The sequence below is a fragment of the Rhinopithecus roxellana genome, chromosome 13 (assembly GCF_007565055.1).
Source record: "Rhinopithecus roxellana isolate Shanxi Qingling chromosome 13, ASM756505v1, whole genome shotgun sequence".
Taxonomy (NCBI): domain Eukaryota; kingdom Metazoa; phylum Chordata; class Mammalia; order Primates; family Cercopithecidae; genus Rhinopithecus; species Rhinopithecus roxellana.
In genome coordinates, this window is record NC_044561.1 from 933,978 (window position 1) to 956,031 (window position 22,054).

At 41.7% G+C, this 22,054-nt stretch overlaps 1 protein-coding gene across 4 annotated transcripts in view; it reads right to left on the bottom strand.

Annotated features, from left to right (window-relative positions):
• Positions 1-22,054, bottom strand: part of TNRC6B (trinucleotide repeat containing adaptor 6B) — a 283,394-nt gene that overhangs the window by 172,262 nt on the left and 89,078 nt on the right. For all 4 annotated transcript variants that reach the window (XM_030915672.1, XM_030915676.1, XM_030915674.1 and 1 more), the window contains exon 4: positions 4,217-4,284. In XM_030915672.1, coding sequence (XP_030771532.1) covers positions 4,217-4,284 — 68 coding nt within the window. The remainder of the gene's footprint in view (positions 1-4,216; positions 4,285-22,054) is intronic.

Consider the following 22,054-nt stretch of genomic DNA (forward strand, 5'->3'; position numbering starts at 1 on the left):
GAAAATATTTAAAACATCTCAACAAAGGTTAATAATATCTAAAATGTATAAAGGGCTCCTACAAAGCTATAAAAACAATCCAATAAAAAAGGGAAATATATATAAATAGGTGAGACACAAAATAAATGGCCAATAAACTAACAAAAGATATTTCAACTCATTAGTATGCAGAAGAACATAAATTAAAACAGCAAGAGGCCAGGGGTGATGGCACATGCCTTGTAATCCCAGGATTTTGGGAGGCTGAGGTGGGAGGATTGCTTGAGCCTGAGCCCAAGAGTTTGAGACTAGTCTGGGCAACACAGTGAGGACCCGTTTCTACTTAAAGCAAAAAGAAGTACCTGGGCTTGGTAGTATGTGCCTGTAGTACTAGCTACTCAGAAGTCTAAGGTGGAAGATCGCTGGTGCCCTGGAATTTGAGGTTACAAGTGAGTTACCTCGCTGCAGGTACTGCTGTGTTATCTAGCCTGAGCAACATAGTGAGACCCTGTCAATCAATCAATCAATCAATAAAAATAAAGATATAAGAATAAGGATGTTTCATAAAATATTATTTATAATAATGAAGGAAGTGAGGGCCACCAAAATATCTCGTAGAGAAGAATGACTATAGTGTATCCATTCAACAGAATGTTTGACATGTTTAAAAGAATGAAATAGGCTGCTCCAGGTGGCTCATGCCTGTAATCCCAACACTTTGGAAGGCTGAGGCAGGAGGACTCCTTGGGCCTAGAAGCTGGAGACCAGCCTGGACAACAATGTGAGACCTCATTTCTACAAAAAAAATTTTTTTTAATTATTTAGGTACGGTGGTATGCACCTGTAGTCCCAGCCACTCGGGAGGCTGGGGCAAAAAGATCCCATGAGCCCAGGAATTCAAGGTTACAGTGAGCTATGATCACACATTGCACCCTAGCCTAGGTGACAGACTGAGACCTTGTCTTAAAAAAAAAAAAAAAAAAAGACTGAAAATATGTCAAATTACAAAAGTAAGTCTCAGAAGAATGATGTTGGGAAAAAATCAATTTAATTGTTTTTTAAAAATGTACAGAAAATGTTTAGGAAGATTAGGAAGGGAAGGGTCTCACCTTTATTTCTGCAGTCACAATTACTGTTTGAATGTTTTCTGACAAGCTTATATTACTTTTATTAAAAAATTACTCAGTTCCGGCTGGGCGTGGTGGCTCACGCCTGAAATCCCAGCACTTCGGGAGGTCAAGGCGGGCGGATCACAAGGTCAGGAGATTGAGACCATCCTAGCTAACACAGTGAAACCCCATCTCTACTAAAAATACAAAAAATTAGCTGGGCGTGGTGGTGGGCGCCTGTAGTCCCAGCTGCTCGGGAGGCTGAGGCAGGAGAATAGCGTGAACCCGGGAGACGGAGCTTGCAGTGAGCCGAGAGCGTGCCACTGCACTCCAGCCTGGGCAACAGAGTGAGACTCCGTCTCAAAAATATATATATATATATTACTCAGTTCCCAGATTCCCTATCCAGACTGAATCACATTTACAAAGTATAGTAATAATCATGTGCCAACTGCAGTTCTGAGATTTAAAAAAAAATTGTTTTGTAAATATTTTTATTGTTGTTGCCTCAAACAAAAGAACACAGCACCCTGGAGAAGACTGATTTCTGCTTTATCACTTCAGTATATAATAGCTGACCAGGCCCAGAAAAAAAACAGAAATAGAACAGAATTCATCTGTGAAAAGGCTATGCAGTATGAGACTTGTGAAAACAAAACAAGGGAGAATGGTAAGGATATGATACATGGCGTTCCAACTTGGTGGGGCTGTTTGAAACTCTCTAAAAGAAGTACAGTTTGTACAACATAAAACTTGTGAGAGAATCTGCCCAGCAGTGTTTCCTGAATACCTAAATAAGCTAATTCAGGACAGGGGTTACTAGAGAGGTTTTTAAAGATAAAGACTGGTTTGCTTGGGAAATGGATATCCTTTATAGTACAGAACTTCCATCTGTGTTTTTAAAAATAGGCTTAATGCCATTTTCATTGTTTCCCCCAGTTCCCTCTTTTATTTATTTATTTATTTATTTATTTTTTGGAAACGGAGTTTCGCTCTTGTTGTCCAGGCTGGAGTGCAATGGCGCGATCTCAGCTCACTGCAACCTCCGCCTCCTGGATTCAAGCAATTCTCCTGCCTCAGCCTCCTAAATAGCTGGGATTACAGGCGTGTGCCACCACGCCTGGCTAATTTTGTATTTTTTTAGTAGAGATGGGGTTTCACCATGTTGGTCAGGCTGGTATTGAACTCCCAACCTCAAGTAATCCACAAGCCTTGGCCTCCCAAAGTGCTGGGATTACAGTGAGCCACACCACGCCTGGACTACTCCCTCTTGTTCATGAGACTTTGATCTTGACAACTGCAGTTTTACTAACCACAGTATTTTCCAGGAGCGTAGCTCCCAAGGATGGCAAAGGATGTGAGAGAGTCGGTAAGATCTGGGTTCAAATCTAAATTGCATTTCAAGCTGCATTACCATGGGCAAGTTACTTACGCTGATCTCTGAGTGAAATGGAGATGAAATGGTGTAATGAGTGGAAATGACAGAGTAAAAAACATTTAAGCAAAGTACCTTGTGCACAGAAAACCCTTAACAAATGGGAGGTATAATTTTTATATGACAGACCTTTGACCAGAGTGTGGGGGTGGAGGGCTGTGCAGTGGACACGGAGAAAAGCACCTGAAGTGTTTCTCTTCTCATTCTACTGGGACTAGATGTCTGGCATTCTAATTTGCTAAAGATGAATTGATTCCATCAGCCCATGCAAAATGTAAGTGCATTTGACAGAATACAGCAAAGTTAGGATTTATATTGTGAGCTATTTTTAAAATTGCCTGGTTAGCAAATTAAACCAGCTGTGAAAATATCCTGGTTTCCATTCACAACAAATACAAGACAAGCCATTTTCCTTTAATGAATCTGGCCTCGTGGCAGCATAGTCCATTCTGCATAATTTATTCCTAAGGGTTTCAAAGACATAATTTTCTTAAGACAGACCAAAATTAAACTGTTTTCTAGGAAAAAAAGTATGAGTGAGAGGAGTTTCTCTCTATAGATTTTTGGTAAATTCCATGAATCACTGGCCATGAATCCATGAATCCAATTTAGGAGACTAATGTCTGAATAAAAAATAGTAGTTATGTCAGTACTTTAAGCAGTCTTAACTGGTTTTCCTTTAAAAGGGCATATGAAAAACCAGTCTGCTCTGCAACACAATTTTTCACATTCTATGATGGAGAGAGGAAAAAAATTCACTCACTGCTATCAAAAAGCTACCCAACAGCCTCCCAACTTCAGGTTTAAAACCCATCACCCCGGCCAGGCGCGATGGCTCACACCTGTAATCCCAGCACTTTGGGAGGCCGAGGCAGGCAGATCACCTGAGGTCAGGAGTTCAAGACCAGCCTGACTAACATGGTGAAACCCCATCTCTACTAAAAATAGAAAAATTAGCTGGGTGTGGTGGCAGGCAACTGCAGTCCCAGCTATTCAGGAGGCCAAGGAAGGAGAATTGCTTGAACCCAGGAGGTGGAGGTTGCAGTGAGCCGAGACTGCGCCACTGCATTCCAGCCTGGGTGACAGAGTAAGACTCTGTCTCAAAAAAAAAAAGAAAAAACTAACAACAAACCAATCACCCCTTAAGGAGTTTGGGGAGAGATTCTGAATTATTTAGAATGTTGGCTAAGTTATATTATTTATAATTCCTGTTCCTTTAGGGAAACAATTTGTTATTTAAACAAAGATCAGCAGTGTAAATAACCAAATGGAATAGAATTTCAGGAAGTACTATTCAAATAAATTCACGCTTAGATTGCAGGGAAATGTTCTATTAATTTAGTTCACTTCATAAAGACATGCTGAGAAAAGGATGTACCGTTTTATACTTTCTTTGGAAGTCAACGAAACAGAATTAGTTCAATTTGGAACATACTGAGCCTTAAAGCCTTTGCTACAACATAACATAAATTTTGATTAGGCGAGTGTGGAAAAAACTATAAAGCTAACTTTCTTGTCCTTCCAGTTAGTTGGTCTATAAATAGAAGCAATGCATTAACAGCCACCAAAGCAACTGGTGAGTTCCCCAGTGTCTCTAACGTATACATCTCCGACAAATAGACTATCAGCATGTTGAACCAAAGTGTTTCTGAGGATCTGTAACAGGACTCTTTTTAAATAAACTGTGACTCACTGTTTGCTTTCTTCACCAGGAGGTGGAGTCTTGCCGTGCCCTTCCATTACAAAATCCTCCTGTTCCACCTGCAAAGGCAAGCACCACAGGTCAGCAGCAGTCAGTAACTACAATGCAACTCACTCCAAGAACCCACACCCGCCCTGTGCAAAACCACAGGGCCATTTCACTACGGTGCACAGAACAGAAGCCTGGGCCAATGGTTTTCAAACTTCTCCTTGAGTGATTAGATTTGCAGAAAAAAGGAAACATGTTGATCAGCAAAACATATAACTCTGACAAAGGATTAGCACCCAGAATATAAAAGAACAGTGATGAATCAATGAGACAAAGACAAAGAACACCTACTAGAAAAATCTGCAAATAACCAAGTAGGAATTTCACTGAAGAGAACACATAAACAGTTCCTAAACATATGAAAAGATATTCAATCTCATGTCAGTCAAGAAAATGCAAATTAAAACTATTTCACAACCACCAGGTTGGCTAAAATTAAAGTCAGGCAATGCCAAGTGCTGACAAGGGTATGCAGCAATGGCAACTCTTCTCCACTCCTAGTGAGAGGGACAACTGGTACAGCTACTTCAAAAAGCAGTTTTGTTGGCCAGGCATGGTGGCTCACACCTGTAATCCCAGCACTTTGGGAGGCCGAGGCAGGTGGATCATGAGGTCAGGAGATCGAGACCATCATGGCCAACATGGTGAAACTCCATCTCTACTAAAAATACAAAAATTAGCCGGACGTGGTGGCATGCACCTGTAGTCCCAGCTACTCGGGAGGCTGAGGCAGAAGAACTGCTTGAAACTGGAAGGCAGAGGTGGCAGTGAGCTGAGATCACACCACTGCACTCCAGCCTGGGCCCTGGGTGACAGAGCAAGACTCTGTCTCCAAAAAGAAAAAAAAGGTTGCCATTATCTATTACATTTGAAGATGCATTTACTGTACACATTAGTAACTGCACTTATAGGTATATACCCTAGATAAACTTTTGCATATATACAAAAATATTTATAGTAGAATTACTTTTAACAGAAAAAAAATACAAGAATAAACATCTATCAACAGTAAAACAGATAAATAGGCTATGGTGTTTCCAGAAAACAGAATACTATATTGCATGAAAACGAATGAACTACAGCTACACACTTCAATCTGGATGAGTTACAAAAAGGTAATCAAGTGAAGGAAGCAAATCACGAAAGAATACATATATAATATGATTCTATAAATATCAAGTCCAAATATATACGTATTTTAGAGCAAACTGAAGCAGAAAATATATTTTTTTAACCATATATATGTGTATGTAGGCATACATATGTATATACATGCTTTTATTTTATTATTTATTTATTTTTGAGATGGAGTCTAGCCCTGTCACCCAGGCTAGAGTGCAATGGCACGATCTTGGCTTACTGCAACCTCCACCTCCCAGGTTCAAATGATTCTCCTGCCTCAGCCTCCCAAGTAGCTGGGATTTCAGGCACCCGTCACCATGTCCAGCTAATTTTTGTATTTTTTTAGTAGAGACTGAGTTTCACCGTGTTGGCCAGGATGGTCTCCATCTCCTGACCTCGTGATCCACCCACCTTGGCCTCCCAAAGTGCTGGGATTACAGGCGTGAGCCAACGCGCCCGGCCCATGCTTTTATATTTAAAGATAAAAAGAAAAGGCTGAGGGTTATGGCATGACCCTGTAAGTCCCAGTTACTTTGGGGGTTAGAGGCAGGAGAATCAATAGAGCCTAGGAGTTTGAGACTGTAGTGCTCTATGATCACACCTGTGAATAACCACTGCCCTCCAGTCTAGGCAACACAGCGAGACCCTAAGTCTTAAAAAAAAAAAATAAAGAAAGCCAATAATTTCTTAATATCAGTATTAAATCACTAATATAATTTCACATATGGAATTATTCCCTTTCTTTGATAATTTATAATTTAAATTACTAATTTAAAAATTATTAAAATTTATATTAAATACATATACATTTAAAAAGTCAAATAACATTAATACTACAGGCTGACAAACAAAAACAGCACTTTCCACCCCGCCCCACCTTCACAACATAAGCCTCCATCCTCCCTTCCTCACAATGTAAGTTACCGTTTTTGTTCAACTCAATATTCAGTGCTAACAGTGCTATTATGTAGTAAATATATACAGCTGAATCATATGGAATGCTATAATTAAATTTCCTTTCTTGTATAATTTTGGTTTCCCTGGAACTAATTATTACCACTTCCTCTTCTTATTCTTTTTCCTTTTTTTTTTTTTGTTCTAGCTTAGTATTTGTTATGTATTTTTCATTAATTCATCCTCAAACTCTCCTACAGAACTGTAAATCTCCTCTTAATCAGTTCAAACACTTCAGGTAATCTGTCAGTTTCAATCCGCCTTGGAAACATCCTCAGGGGTTTCTCCGGCTCCGAACTGGATTGATTGCTCTCTAGGCCACTGAATCGCTGACATCTCGCCAGGGATGTCTCCTCCTCTTCATCTCTGGAATGCCCTCTCCTCTTTCTCCTAGGCTGGAGCATGTTTCCCAGATCCTCTGTCTCTTAAGGTTTACTCACTGATTCAGGTGGAGTATATATTCCAGTGATTTCCCCATAAAAGGTATATAGAAGGTGAATTTTTTCTGAGACCTTGAATGACTGAAATGTTCTTGTTTTATCCAGATATAACTGACATATAAAAACTTATTTATTTATTTATTTATTTTTTTGAGACGGAGTCTTGCTCTGTCGCCCAGGCTGGAGTGCAGTGGCCGGATCTCAGCTCACTGCAAGCTCCGCCTCCAGGGTTAACGCCATTCTCCTGCCTCAGCCTCCCGTGTAGCTGGGACTACAGGCGCCCGCCACCTCGCCCGGCTAGTTTTTGTATTTTTTAGTAGAGACGGGGTTTCACCGTGTTCGCCAGGATGGTCTCGATCTCCTGACCTCGTGATCCACCCGTCTCGGCCTCCCAAAGTGCTGGGATTACAGGCTTGAGCCACCGTGCCCGGCAAATTTCTGTTCTTTATCAAGTACCTAGTGTGTGGTATTTTGTTATAGCAGCATAAACAAACTGAGATACTGTGGAACCATCACCACCATCCATCTCCACCATTTTTCCATCTTTCCCATCTGAAACTCTGTACCCCTTAAACAGTAACTCCCCAGTCCCTGCTCCCCCCAGTCCCTAAGAAGCACCATTCCACTTTCTGTCTCTATGAATCTGACTCCTCCAGGTGCCTTACAGAAGTAGAGTCATACGGCATTTGTCTTTTTGTGACTGGTTTGTTTCACTCAGCATATGTCTTCAATATTCATCTATGTAGTAGCATGTGTCAGAGTTTCCTTCCCTTTGTAAGGCTAAATAATATTCCGTTGTATTATATATACTACATTTTGTTTATCCATTCACCCTTCCATGGACGCTCAGCTCACTTCCACCTTTTGGCTATTGTGAATACCTCCAAGTAATATTTAACACAGTAGCCGTCTCCACCCTTCTGAAAATCTCTGCCTTGTACTGGACCATCTTCTGTCATTTATTTTCCTCTCTCTCACCCAATCTTAGGGTCTTTGGATTTATTCCTTTGACTTAGAAAGCGTTTCTTGGCCGGGTGCGGTGGCTCAAGCCTGTAATTCCAGCACTTTCGGAGGCTGAGACGGGCGGATCACGAGGTCAGGAGATCGAGACCATCCTGGCGAACACGGTGAAACCCCGTCTCTACTAAAAAATACAAAAAAACTAGCTGGGCGAGGTGGCGGGCGCCTGTAGTCCCAGCTACTCGGGAGGTTGAGGCCGGAGAATGGCGTAAACCCGGGAGGCGGAGCTTGCAGTGAGCTGAGATCCAGCCACTGCACTCCAGCCTGAGTGACAGAGCGAGACTTCGTCTCAAAAAAAAAAAAAAAAAAAAGAAAGCGTTTCTTGTTCAGGCACAGCGGCTTATGCCTGTAATCCCAGCACTTTGGGAGGCCGAGGCAGGTGGATTACGTGAGGTCAGGAGTTCAAGACCGGCCTGGCCAACATGGCGAAACCCTGTCTCTACTCCAAAAACAAAAAAAAATTAGCCGGGCATGGTGGTGGGCACCTGTAATCCCAGCTACTCAGGAGGCTGAGGTAGGAGAACTGCTAGTGAGAGGAGGTTGCAGTGAGCTGAGATTGCGCCACTGCACTCCAGCCTGGGTGACAGAGCGAGACTCTGCCTCAAAAAAAAAAAAAAAAGCCCAAGAGCAGCCGGGCATGGTGGCACATGCCTGTAATCCCAGCTACTTGGGAGGCTGAGGTAGGAGAATCCTTGAATCCGGGAGGCGGAGGAGGCAGAGGTTGTAGTGAGCCAAGATCATGCCATTGGTCTCCAGCCTGGGCAACAAGAAAGAAACTCCATCTCAAAAAAAAAAACAAAAAAATACAGCATTTCTCACATATTGTTACATGAAAGCTTCCTTCACATCATTCAGGCATCAGCTCTAGGGCCACCTCTTTGATCCAGGGTGATCTTCCCTACCAGCCCAGCTGAAATACTTCCACGGTCACTCCCCAGCATCACACATATCACTACCTGAAAGGCTTATTTGTTCATGTGTCTTACTGTCTCTCTCCCCAGCTACGAATGCAAACTTCTTGAGGCAGAGACTTTGAATGTCTTATTCACCAGAAGCCTGGCACAACAAAGTTGTCTGACCAGGATGTGCTGTCTGTCTGATACCTGTTTCCCTTTCTCCTACTACTCCCTAAGCATTTATTTCCCTAGATTCTGTGCTTGGACCTCTTTCCTCTCATTCTGCCACAGCAATTTCATGTAATCTCACAGTTTCCACTATTAAATTTGAGTGATCCCAATTCTGTTTCCAGCCCTAACCTATCATGTTTCTAGCCCCACGGTTTCATCAGGTCGAATGACATTGCCACACAGATAATACGCCAGCATTTCAAACTCTGTGCTCCATACAGAATGCATCCTATTCACTCTCAAACCCGTTTTTGTTTTGTTTTGTTTTGAGACTGAGTCTCGCTCTGTCACCAGGCTGAAGTATAGTGGTGTGATCTTGACTCACTGCAACCTCCGCCTCCTGGGTTCAAGCGATTCTCCTGCCTCAGCCTCCTGAGTAGCTGGGATTACAGATGTCCGGCCACCACACCCAGCTAATTTTTGTATTTTTAGTAGAGACGGGGTTTCACCATGTTGACCAGGATGGTCTCGATCTCTTGACCTTGTGATCCGCCTGCCTCAGCCTCCCAAAATGCTGGAATTACAGGCGTAAGCCACCAAGGCCGGCCGATTTATCATTTTCTCTTTCCTCAACATCAAATAAATTGCTAAATCCTATCCATTTTATAAGTGTTTCCAACCACTTCCTCTATTGCAGATACTGCAGTTAAAAAGAAAATGTATATATTTTTTGAAAGCTGAGAAGTCAGCTGATATAATGGATAAAAGAATATTTAACATGGTCTCAACAGACTAAGGAGATAGGTGGAAGCTCCTAATTTTTTTTTTTTTTAATTTAAGTATAATTCACAAGCAGAAAAATACACACACTTTAAGTGTAGAGCTCAGTGAATTTTATTTTTCTCTCATTTTCTCTCTACTTTTGAGACAGGGTCTCATTCCATCACCCAGGCTGGAGTGCAACGGCACAACTGTGACTCACTGAAGCCTTGACATCCTGGATTCAAGTGATTCTCCCACCTTAGCCTCCCAAATAGCTGGGACCACAGGCCTGTGCCAGCACACCCAGATAATTAAAAAAAAAAAAAAAAATTTTTTTTTGTATAGATAGATAGGGTCTCTCTGCCCAGGCTGGTCTGAAACTCCTGGGCTGAAGTGATCCTCCAGTCTTGGCCTCCCAAAGTGCTGGGATTACAGGCATGAGCTACTGAGTCTAGCCTTAATGATTAATTTTAGATACGGTTGTACCTTCAAGCAACATATAGATTGAGAGAGAAAATTTCCATCTCCCCAGAAAACTGCTACATGTCCCTTCCCTTGAAGATCCCCTTATTACTATAAATGGGGTTGACATGTTCGTAAGCTTTATATCACTGGGATCTGACAGTATGTACCACTTTTATATTTACCTGTTTTCACTAGGTATAATGTTTCTGAGACTTATCCATGTTGTTATACTGATCAAGAGTTCTTTATTTTTATTTTTATTTTTTTTGAGATGGAGTCTCGCTCTGTCGCTGGAGCGCACAATCTCGGCTCACTGCAAGCTCTGCCTTCTGGGTTCATGTCATTCTCCTGCCTCAGCTTCCCGAGCAGCTGGGACTACAGGCGCCCGCCACCACACCCAGCTAATTTTTTGTATTTTTAGTACAGATGGGGTTTCACCGTGTTAGCCAGGATGGTCTCAATCTCCTGACCTCGTGATCCACCCAGCTGGGCCTCCCAAAGTGCTGGGATTACAGGCGTGAGCCACCGTGCCCAGCCAAGAGTTCAATTTTTAAACTCAGTAGTGTTCCATTGCACTGACAAACTATAATTTGTTTATTCATTAGACAGACAGCTTGCTATTTCCAGTTTGGAGCTGCTATAAATAAAGATGCCATGAGCATTTTCATATAATGTGTTTTTGCAAATCTATGCAGTCATTTCTATGGAGTATACACCTAAGAGAATGTTTGCCTTCTAGGGTGGAAGTTCATTTAACTTTATTTAGAAGCTTATGAAACAGTTCTTTAAGTGGTTGTATCATTTCACACTCCTTCCAACAATGTCTAAAAGTTCCAGTTGCTCCACATTCTTGGCAACACCTGGTATTATTAATCTTTTGAACTGTAGCCATTTTGGTGAGTGTATAACAGCCTTACATTATAGTTTTAATTTGTATTTTGCTCATGAATAATGTTGAACATCTGTGTTTTCACAACCATCGGGATGTCTTATTTTGTGAAATGCCTAGTCTTTTGCCCATTTTTGTTGTTTGACCTTTTCTACCTGATTTTTGGTAATTCTTTACATACTCTGGATACGAGACTTTTATTGGAAAGATGTATTGCAGGCCAGGTGCGGTGGCTCATGCCTGTAATCTCAGCACTTTGGGAGGCCGAGGCGGGCGGATCACGAGGTCAGGAGATCGAGACCATCCGGGGTAACACGGTGAAACCCCATCTCTACTAAAAATACAAAAAATTAGCCAGGCATGGTGGCAGGTGTCTGTAGTCTCAGCTACTTGGAGGCTGAGGCAGGAGAATGAAGTGATCCCAGGAGGTGGAGGTTGCAGTGAGCTGAGATGGTGCCACTGCACTCCAGCCTGGGCGACAGAGCAAGACTCTGTCTCAAAAATGATGTATTGCAAACGTTTTTTCCCAATCTATAGTTTTCTATATTTTTATTTATTTTATTTTTTTACAGTCAAGGTCTTGCTGTGTCACCCAGGCTGGAGTGCAGTGGCGTGATCACAGCTCATTGCAGCCTCAACCTCTAGGGCTTAAGTGATTCTTCCACCTTAGCCTCCTAGGTAGCTAGGACTACAGGAGTGCATCACCACACCCAACTAATTTTAAAACATATTTCTGTAGCCTCGGGGTCTTGCCATGTTGCCCAGGCTGGTTTCAAACTCCTGGCCTCAAGTGATTCTCCCACCTTGGCCTCCCAAAATAACTGGGACTACAGACATAAGCCACTGTGCCCAGCCTTTTTCCACATTCTTAATGGTGTCAGTTGTTCAGCAGAGGTTTAAAATGTTCCATGAAATTCAACTGAACAACGGTTCTCTTTTACAGTTAGTGCTTCTTGCATGTTACCAAGAAATGTTCATACCCTCCCCAAGGTCATGAATGCAGACATCTCTTCTGCGGCCATCCAAAGGCTTCAACGTTTTAGCTCCCCCTGTTAGCTCTGTGATCCACCTCAAATTACGTTTTGCATATAGTATGTGACATAGAGGTCATGGTTTATACATTTCCACGTGGTTATCCAATTCCTCCAGCACCTTTTCCTCACTGAATTACATTAATCTTTTGATAATTTTTTTTTTATTGTGAAGTCTTATGCTTTAGGTTCAAAAGAATCAATTATACAACTATAGGTTAGGCATACAATAATAGCAGTGTATGGACAACGTGGTTGACTTCTGAAAAAAAGAAACACTTCTTGCTTAGCTATAGAACCACAGATTTTAACTTATAACATATTTTAATATCCTCTGAAGCTTATTCTGACCATGTGATTACATTCTAGTCAAAGAGATATAAGCAGGATGTAAAGTGCAGCTTCCACAAAGTCTTCCTAAGAAAGTGGCAAGTGTTCTCCTTTCTGCTACATGGAACACAGTTAAGAATGGCTATTGTTATTTTTTATTTTAGCCATTCTAGTGGATGTGAAATGCTATCTCACTGTGGTTTTGATTTGCACTTTGCATGCTTTTTAAAGCAAAGATGCCTAAGCCCTACTGGGCTTAATGAAACAGAATCTTAAGAGTTAGAATCTGGTGGCTGTGCATGGTGGCTCATGCCTATAATCCCGGTGCTGTGGGAAGCCAAGGTATGAAGATCACTTGAGGCCAGGAGTTTGAGACCAGCCTGGGCAACATAGCGGAGACCCATCTCTAAAAAAAAAAAAAAAAAAAAAAAAAATTAGCTAGGCGTGGTGGCACATGCCTGTAGTACTAGCTACTCAGGAGGCTGAGGTGGGCGGATCCTTTGAACCCAGGAGTTCAAGGCTCAGTGAGCTATGATCACACCACTGCACTCCAGCCTGGGTGACAGAGTGAGACCTCTGCTTCAAAAACAAAAACAAGAAAAAAACAGTTGGGACCTGGGATCTCTATTTTCTTTACAAGCACCCCACGTGACTCTCATGAAATAGTAGGCAGACTACAGTTGAACAAAGGGGCAGTCAGAGGAGTGAGAACCGGTGAATTTTTAAAATTTTCTTTAAGAGGTAAGGCACTTACAGACTTCAGAGTAGGATTACAGCTGAGGAAGGAGGAAAGGGATTGGCTTGGGAAAGGGCTACACAGAGGCCCTCAACTATCAACTATATCCTTATTTTATTTCTTTAAAAAAGAGATAAATTTGATCCCAGCACTTTGAGAGGCCAAAGTGGGGGAATCACTTGAGGTCAGGAGTTTGAGACCTGCCTGGGGCAGCATGGTCTCTACTGAAAATACAAAAGTTAGCTGGGCATGGTGGTGTGTGCCTGTAGTCCCAGCTACTCGAGAAGCTAAGGTGGGAGCATCGCCTGAACCCAGGAGGTGGAGGTTGCAGTGAGTTGAGATCGTGCCACTGCATTCCAGCCTAGGCAACAGTGAGGCCGCCTCAAAAGAAAAAAGAAAAAAGGATAGAATTTGAGTTCACCACCCATGGAAAGAAGTTAACTCCACTTTGCTCAATAAATTCATTAATTAAAAAAAAAACAAAAAAGAAGACAGAGGAATTTGTTTTTTTTTTTTGAAGAGAGAGAAATTTGAAGCAAATATGACAAAGCGAGTATGTTAAATCTTGTTGATGGTTAAGTGGATGTATCTGTTATTTTATTCTCTGTACTTTGCTACAGCTTAAAATTTTTTCCTCATGACAAAATCTTACCATGAGAAGGAAAACTTCAATAAAGAATATAAAAATATAATTATTGGCTGGGCATAGTGGCTCATGCCTGTAATCCCAGCTTTTTGGGAGGCTGAGGCAGGCAGATTGCTTGAGGTCAGGAGTTTGAGACCAGCCTGGCCAACATGGTGAAACGCCACCTCTACTAAAAATACAAAAATTAGACAGGCATGGTGGCGGACACTTGTAGTCCCAGCTTCTTGGGAGTCTGAGGCAGGAAAATTGCTTGAACCTGAGGGTCAGAGGTTGCAGTAAGCAAAGACTGCATCGCGACTCCAGCCTGGGCAACAGAGCAATACCCCATCTCAAAAAAACGGAGTAAGATAGAAAAAAAAAATACCATCTATTCAACAACCACTCTCTCAAATATATGAAGACTGTTTTTAATATCTTTCTTAGACATCTGTGTAAGGGGTCAAGGACTGGTCACTTTCCAATTACCAGGGACTTGAGACTTCTATTTTGTTCTTCCATCTTCAATGTATTTCTTCCACTTTGTGTTCTAAGATGGTTGCTCCAGCCCCAACCTTCATGTCTGTGTTCCACGTAGCAGAAAGGAGAGGACTTGCCACTTCCTTAGGAAGACTTTGTGGAAGCTGCACTTTACATCCTGCTTACATCTCTTTGACTAGAATTTAATCACATGGTCAAAATAAGCTTCAAAGGATATTAAAATATGTTATCAGTTAAAATTTGTGGTTCTATAGCTAAGCAAGAAGTGTTTTTTTGTTTCAGAAGTCAATCACATTGTCTGTACACTGCTAGTATACTGGTTTTGCCCATCCTATAGTTGTATAATTGATTCTTTTGAACTTAAAGCATAAGACTTCACAATTAGAAAAAAATTATCGAAAGACTAATGTAATTCAGTGAGGAAAAGATGCTGGAGGAAATGGATAACCACATGGAAATGTATGAACCATGACCTCTATGTCATATACTACATACAAAACTTAATTTGAGGCAGATGACAGACCTAACTGTTCTGACCTAACTGGGGGCTAAAATGTTAAAGCTTTTGGATGACAGTAACAAGTACTGGTGATGATGCGGACAAATCAGAACCTTCATGCATTTCTGGTGAGAATATAAAATGGTGTAGTCACTTGAAAAACAGTATGGCAGTTCCTCAAAAAGTTAAACCATATGACCCAGCAGTTCCACTCCTAGGTATATAAGAGAAATGAAAACATATTCCACACAAAAACTTCTATACAAATGTTTGCAGTAGCATTATAATATTCATTTCATAATATTATTAATGTTTACAGCAGTCAAAAGGTGGGAACCATCCAAATATTCATCAGCTGTTGAGTATGTAAACAAAATGTGGGCCGGGCATGGTGGCTCACGCCTATAATCCCAGCACTTTGGGAGGCCGAGGCAGGCGGATCACCTGAGATCAGGAGTTTGAGACCAGCCTGGCCAACATGGTGAAACCCTGTCTCTACTAAAAATGCAAAAATTAGCCGGGCATGGTGGAAGGCGCCTGTAATCTCAGCTACTCAGGAGGCTGAGACAGGAGATTGCTGGAACCCGGGAGAGAGAGGCTGCACTGAGCCAAGATCACACCACTGCACTACAGCCTGGGTAACAGAGCAAGACTCCATCTCAAAAAAAAAAAAAAAGAAAAGAAAAGAAAAACAGAAAAAGAAAATGCGTACATCCATGCAATAGGGTGTTATTCAGCCATTCAAAGGATGGAAGCACTGATAACGTGCGATAACATGGATAGCCTTGAAAACATGATGCTAACTGAAAGAAGTCTCACATAGAAGGAAAACATACTGTATGAATCTGTTTATATGAAATGTCCAGAACTGGTAATTCTATAGAGATGGAAAGATTAGTGGTTGCCTGTGGCTGGGAGGAAAGGGAATGAGTGACTGCTAATGGATACAGTTTCTTTTTGGAGTAATGAAAATGTTCTTAAATTAGATGGTAGTGATGGTGGTACAACTCTGTGAACACAAAGTATACCTTAATAAAGCTGCTAAAAAGAAAAAGGAAAGAACATCCAAGCTAATTCTTTTCTTTCCTTAATTTATTTTTATTTTTATTTTTACTTTTTTTTTTTTTTTTTTTTTTTTAGCATTTTGAATTGCTATTTGGGGTTCTGTTTTGTTTTGGTACTTTGAGAAAGCGAATTCTTATCCATGCTCAGGTTGGACCCAGTCTGAAAGAGTTCCTACAGTTCTATACTTGAGCCTTTTCTCATCTCCCAGGCCCCATCTATTCCTATTATGCTGAGCACTCCTAATGTGTATCTTGATGTCCTGTCTCTCTACTGAGCTCTAAAATGCCTACTAATTAGTTTTACCTGGGCTGCCTGCAGGTGCCTCAATATTTCAAAATCCACACCCAGTTAAAAACAACAATTACAGGCCAGGTGTGGTGGCTCATGCCTGTAAACCCAGCACTTTGGGAGGCTGAGGCAGGCGGATCACCTGAGGTCAGGAATTCAAGACCAGTCTGGCCAACGTAGCAAAACCCCGCCTCTACTAAAAATACAAAAATTAGCTGGGCATGGTGGTGTGTGCCTATAATCCTGAGCCTGGGAGGCAGAGGTTGCAGTGAGCTGAAATCATGCCATTACACTCCAGTCTGAGCAACACAGCGAGACTCCATCTCAAAACAAAAACAAAAACATAATAACAGTAACAATAGCTACATCCAATACCTTGCTCTATCTCCTATTTTATGTGGTATCATTCAACCCTTTGCAGATTTGTGCTCTCATCCCATCCTTCCTGTATGCCTCTGCAGACCACTGTTACTGTCTGATTTCAAGCCTTCCTCAGTCTTCTTGAGGGGACTCCTAACTGGTCTCCCTGTCTCCATTTTACACCCTGTTTGTAATCATTTCTCCACACTCCTGCCAGGTCATTCTTTTTTTTTTTTTTTTTTTTTTTTTTTTTTTTGAGATGGAGTCTAGCTTTGTTGTCCAGGCTGGAGTGCAGAGGCATGATCTTGGCTCACTGCAACCTCTGCCTCCCAGTTCAAGTGATTCTCCTGCCTCAGCCTCCCGAGTAGCTGGGATTACAGGCGCCTGCCACCATGCCCGCCTAATTTTTGTATTTTTAGTAGAGACAGGGTTTCACCATGTTGGCCAGGCTAGTCTAGAACTCCTGACCTCAAGTAATCCGCCTACCTCCGCTTCCCAAAGTGCTGGGATTACAGGTGTGGGCCACAGGGCCCGGCAGGTCAGTCTTTCTAAAATATGCATCAGATCAGGTTTCTCCCCTGCTTAACATCCTTCAATAGCTCCCTATTGCCTGCAGGGATTCTGCTTCTAACCCCATCTCCAGGGTCTCACAGACATCTCAATGCTCTAACCATCTCTTCTCCAGAGAAATGTGTGGCTCTGAATATTCACAAAGCACCATCTCCCTTCTTAGGGATTCTTCTATACCCAGGTGACTTTTCCAGTAAGTTTATCTGACATAAGGAAACAGTTGATTACTCTGCCGTATAACTTGTCCAGGATGGAATATTGAACTACTACGGCCTCTGGAGTCAGACAGACCTGGAATCCAACCCAAACGATGCCGCTTACCAGCTATGTAAACAAATGGGGAAAGCACTTGCCCTGCATGTTTGCTTTTCCAATCTGCTCTTGGAATACCAAATTCCATGACATCTTGTGATCACTTGCTAAAGCAGATTCAACCTAAGGTAGAGATATCCTAAGCTCTGGAAAGCAAAAGACTTTATTAAACTATGTGTAAATCTTTCTTCTCTGCATCCCCTACCAAAACACAAACAAAACAAATTACCATGTTCCTAAAATACTCCTGTGTAACACTTTTCTTGACTAAATGAGCACTTACTATTAAGAACAGACCTTGCAGTTCTTTGTCAATGAAACCAGTTAAAGCAGATCATTCAAATACTACTGTGTATTTTATGTCTAAATTATCCTATTTAACTATCTTTAATGTATTCTCTGTAGACAAAGACTATGTTTACTTGTTACCTTTGCTAACGATAAAGAACGTTATATTAATAGCTAAAATGTTAGCTTCCTAATTCAGTAAATATTTATTTGCAGTAATTAGTAGAGACACCTGGGTACTTAAACCTATAGCTATAAATCTGAAACCCTAGAGCTTACTTTCATTGTTTTATTATAACTATTTAAATATACAGGCCAGGCATGGTGGCTCAAGCTTGTAATCTCAACACTTTGGGAGGCTGAGGTGGGAAGATCTCTTGAGCCCAGGAGTTCAAGACCAGCTTAGGCAACATAGTGAGACCAAGTCTCTACAAGATAGTTAAAAAAAAATTTAGCTGGGTGTAGTGGCACGTACCTATGGTCCCAGCTACACAGGAGGATCCCTTGGAGCCCAGGAGGTTCAGGCTGCACTGAGCTGTGTTCAGGCTACTATACTCCAGCCTAGGTGACAGAGCAAGACTCTGCCTCAAAAAAAAAAAAAAAAAAAAAAAATATATATATATATATATATACACACACACACACGTATACACATACATATGTATACATATATGTGTGTGTGTATATATACACACATACATAAGATAAATATACACAAAGGTACAGAGAATATGATCACAAACACCCAACTGCTCAGCTCTATAACAAACTCTACTATTATCTGTTTTAGATTTCACTTAAAAATGAACACTTCAAGTCTAGAGCTACAGAATCTCTACAGCTAGTAAGCTAACACCAACTCATTTAGAGTACTGACCTAAGTTACATTGTATTTAAAGTGAGAAATGGCTACAGAGTTTAAGCATTCTAATCTATCTTTGTTAAGAACCGTAGGCCGGGCGCGGTGGCTCAAGTCTGTAATCCCAGCACTTTGGGAGGCCGAGACGGGCGGATCACGAGGTCAGGAGATCGAGACCATCCTGGCTAACACGGTGAAACCCCGTCTCTACTAAAAATACAAAAACTAGCCGGGCGAGGTAGCGGGCGCCTGTAGTCCCAGCTACTCGGGAGGCTGAGGCAGGAGAATCGCTTGAACCCGGGAGGCGGAGCTTGCAGTGAGCTGAGATCTGGCCACTGCACTCCAGTCCGGGCGACAGAGCGAGACTCCGCCTCAAAAAAAAAAAAAAAAAAAAAAAGAACCGTAAACTAAGATTACATCAGGTCTGGAGACGGTCCCAGGAACGCTAGTCCTTGCCCTTGCCTTCCGGTTCATTTGTCCTTCTATGGGATCTACTTCCTCACCTTTTGTTCTTTCTCTCTTAACTCCTGAGAACTCACAACCCAGTGGAAATCAGTCCACAGGCAAGTAGGCCTATTAAATCCTCTCTTTTAGAGAATCTGAGTGTAGAGATACAGATATTCTAGTCTACCCTCTACATCAACACCAGTTATCCTCACACAGCAAATCATAAAGTAAAATGTCCATCTCATTTCCCTGCTTTAAAAATCTGTTGCTTCGGTTGGCTGCAGTGGCTCACACCTGTCATCTCAGCACTTTGGGAGGCTGAGGCAGGAGGATCACTTGAGTCAGAAGTTTGAGACCAGCCTGGTCAACACAGTGAGACCCAGTCTCTACAAAAAAAAGTAAGAAAAATTAGCCAGGCTTGGTGGCACACCTGTAGTCTCAGCTATTCTGGAGGCTGAGGTGGGAGGATCACTTGAGCCCGCTAAGTTCAAGGTTTCAGTAAGCCATGATCACACCACTGCTCTCCAGCTTGAGCAACAGAGCAAGAACATGTTTCTATTAAACAAACAAACAAAAAAATCTGCTACTTCAAGGTGTCAGTAAGGTTGCTAAAATAAAAATAAAATAAAATTGTTTAATCTGTTGTCTATTCTTGAAACTCTTCAGCCTAAGATAATCTGGGCTCTGCCATGCCCTCCGCTTCCCTGGCACCCAACACTCTAGTCGCTGTGTGGTGGATTAAAGATGACCTCATATTTAAGGCCAGTGTTCCCATTGAAAGGTGGGATCTGTTTCTCCCCCGCTTGAGTCTGGGACGGTCCTGTGACTTGCTTTAATTCAACAGACTGGGGAAGACGCAAAGCTGGGTGACTTCTAAGGCTGGGCTTAAAGGTATCTGCAGCTCCTGCATGGTTGGAATGCTCCCTCCTGAATCACTGCCAACTGCTGTGAGAAACCCAAGGCATGCAGAGGTCACATGGAGGAGAACCTTGGGTCAACAGCCTCAAGGTGGTCTCCTAGCTTGACAGCCAACACCAACTGCCAGCCATGTCAGTGGGCCCTTTCAGACATTTTTGGCTAACTGGGCCTCCAGATGACTGTAACTCCAGCCAATACCACTTTGGAAGAGAAGAACTGCCCTACTGAGCCCAGGAAAACACAGAATTATGACAAATAAAAGGTTGTCTTGGCGATGGAGTTTTAAAAATATATGAAAACTTTATTTTTTGGAACAGTTTTAGATTTACAGAAAAATTATGAAGATAGTCCATTTATCTGAACCCAGTTTCTGCTGTTAGTAACACGTTTCCTTAGTATATTTGTCACAATTCAAGAACCAATATTGATACATTATTATTTATTAAACTGTAAGTTCTGGAATACATGTGCAGAATGTGCAGGTCTGTTACATAGGTACACATGTGCCCATCAACCCGTCACCTACATTAGGTATTTCTCCTAATGCTATCCCTCCCGTAGCCCCCCACCCGATACATTAACTAAAGTCCATGCTTTATTAAATTTGCTTAGTTTTTACCTAATGTTCCAGGATCCCATCCAGAATACCATATTACATTGTTATCATGTCTCCTTAGCTGTCTCTTGGCTGTGACAGTTCCTCAGGTTTTTCTCAGTTTTCCTTGAGTTTTCAGGCGTGCTGATCAGGTATTCTGCAGAACACCCCTCTAGTGGAATTTGTCTGATGTTTTTCTCATGACTAGACTGGGATAATGGATTTTAGGGAAGAAAACTAGAAATGGAAGTGCCATTTCCTCACATCGTACCAAGGGTATAAACTATAAAAATGACTTATCACTGTTGATGTTGACCTTGATCGCCGGGCTTTAGGGTTCTCCACTGTGTGAATCCACACTTAAGGAGTGGAAAGTTATGCTCCACATCCTTGAGGATAGAGTATTTACCAACTTTTTGGAATTATTCCACTCAGGAGGTTGCAATGGTGGTTTGAAACCATTAAGTTTTGATGTGATGTAATAGACACCAAGATACCTGAAACACACTCAAATTTTTCACCATCTCCCATCACATGTTACTTTATTATTATTATTATTATTATTATTATTATTATTATTATTATTATTTTGAGACCGAGTTTTGCTCGTGTTGTCCAGGCTGGAGTGCAATGGCACGGTCTCGGCTCACCACAAGCTCTTGCCTCCCGGGTTCAAGCGATTCTCCTGCCTCAGCCTCCCAAGAAGCTGGGATTACAGGCGCATGCCACCACGCCTGGCTAATTTTTTTGTATTGTCAGTAGAAATGGGGTTTCTCCATGTGGGTCAGGCTGGTCTCGAACTCCCAACCTCAGGTGATCCGCCCGCCTCAACCTCCCAAAGTGCTGGGGTTACAGGCGTGAGCCACCGCGCCCAGCACATTACCACTTATATGCTATACACAGTTCTCTCTGCATATAATAGCCTTCTCCCCATCACCCATCCAACAACAAACCAATAAAAACCATGAAACCCTTCTTCTTTCTACAATGCCCAGTTCAAGTGTTCCCTCTCCATTGTGGAGCTTCATTCCAGACAGAGTTCACTGCTTTGACCTAGGCACATATTTAATATCAGTGTCATAGCCTGTATGGTATGGTTACCTCCCTCAACCAGATTAAAAGTGCCCGAAATGCAGAAACCATGTCTTACATAAATAACTTGGCATGCCTGTACCTACGACATCAGCAACTAGTAGGTGCCCAATAAATGTTTGTTGAATTAAATAAACTGAATGACTATAAAAGAATATCACTTTTGATAATATCTCAATAAAAAGAAGAAAAGATGATACAAATAAACAGCTTAGTTCCAGCACGTGTCAGCAAAGCCACAAAAGAGCTGAAACCTCCCAGTAATGCACAGTTCCACTATGTGATAGCGAAACCAGGCACTAACAAAAGTGAGCATTACATTTAACCAGTCAAAGCCACATGTGACAGATAAAATCGTATCTGTTTTCAGATCAGTGTGATAATATAAGCACAAAAATGCCAAATAAAATAGGTCACATGAGTTTCTCTCTATGGGAATCAGGCCAACGAAGTACACACATATCCATGCCTCCAGATTTCTTATGTCATCAAAGACTTTTTACATAATATAATTTTTTCTTTTCTTTTCTTTTTTTTTTTTTTTTGAGA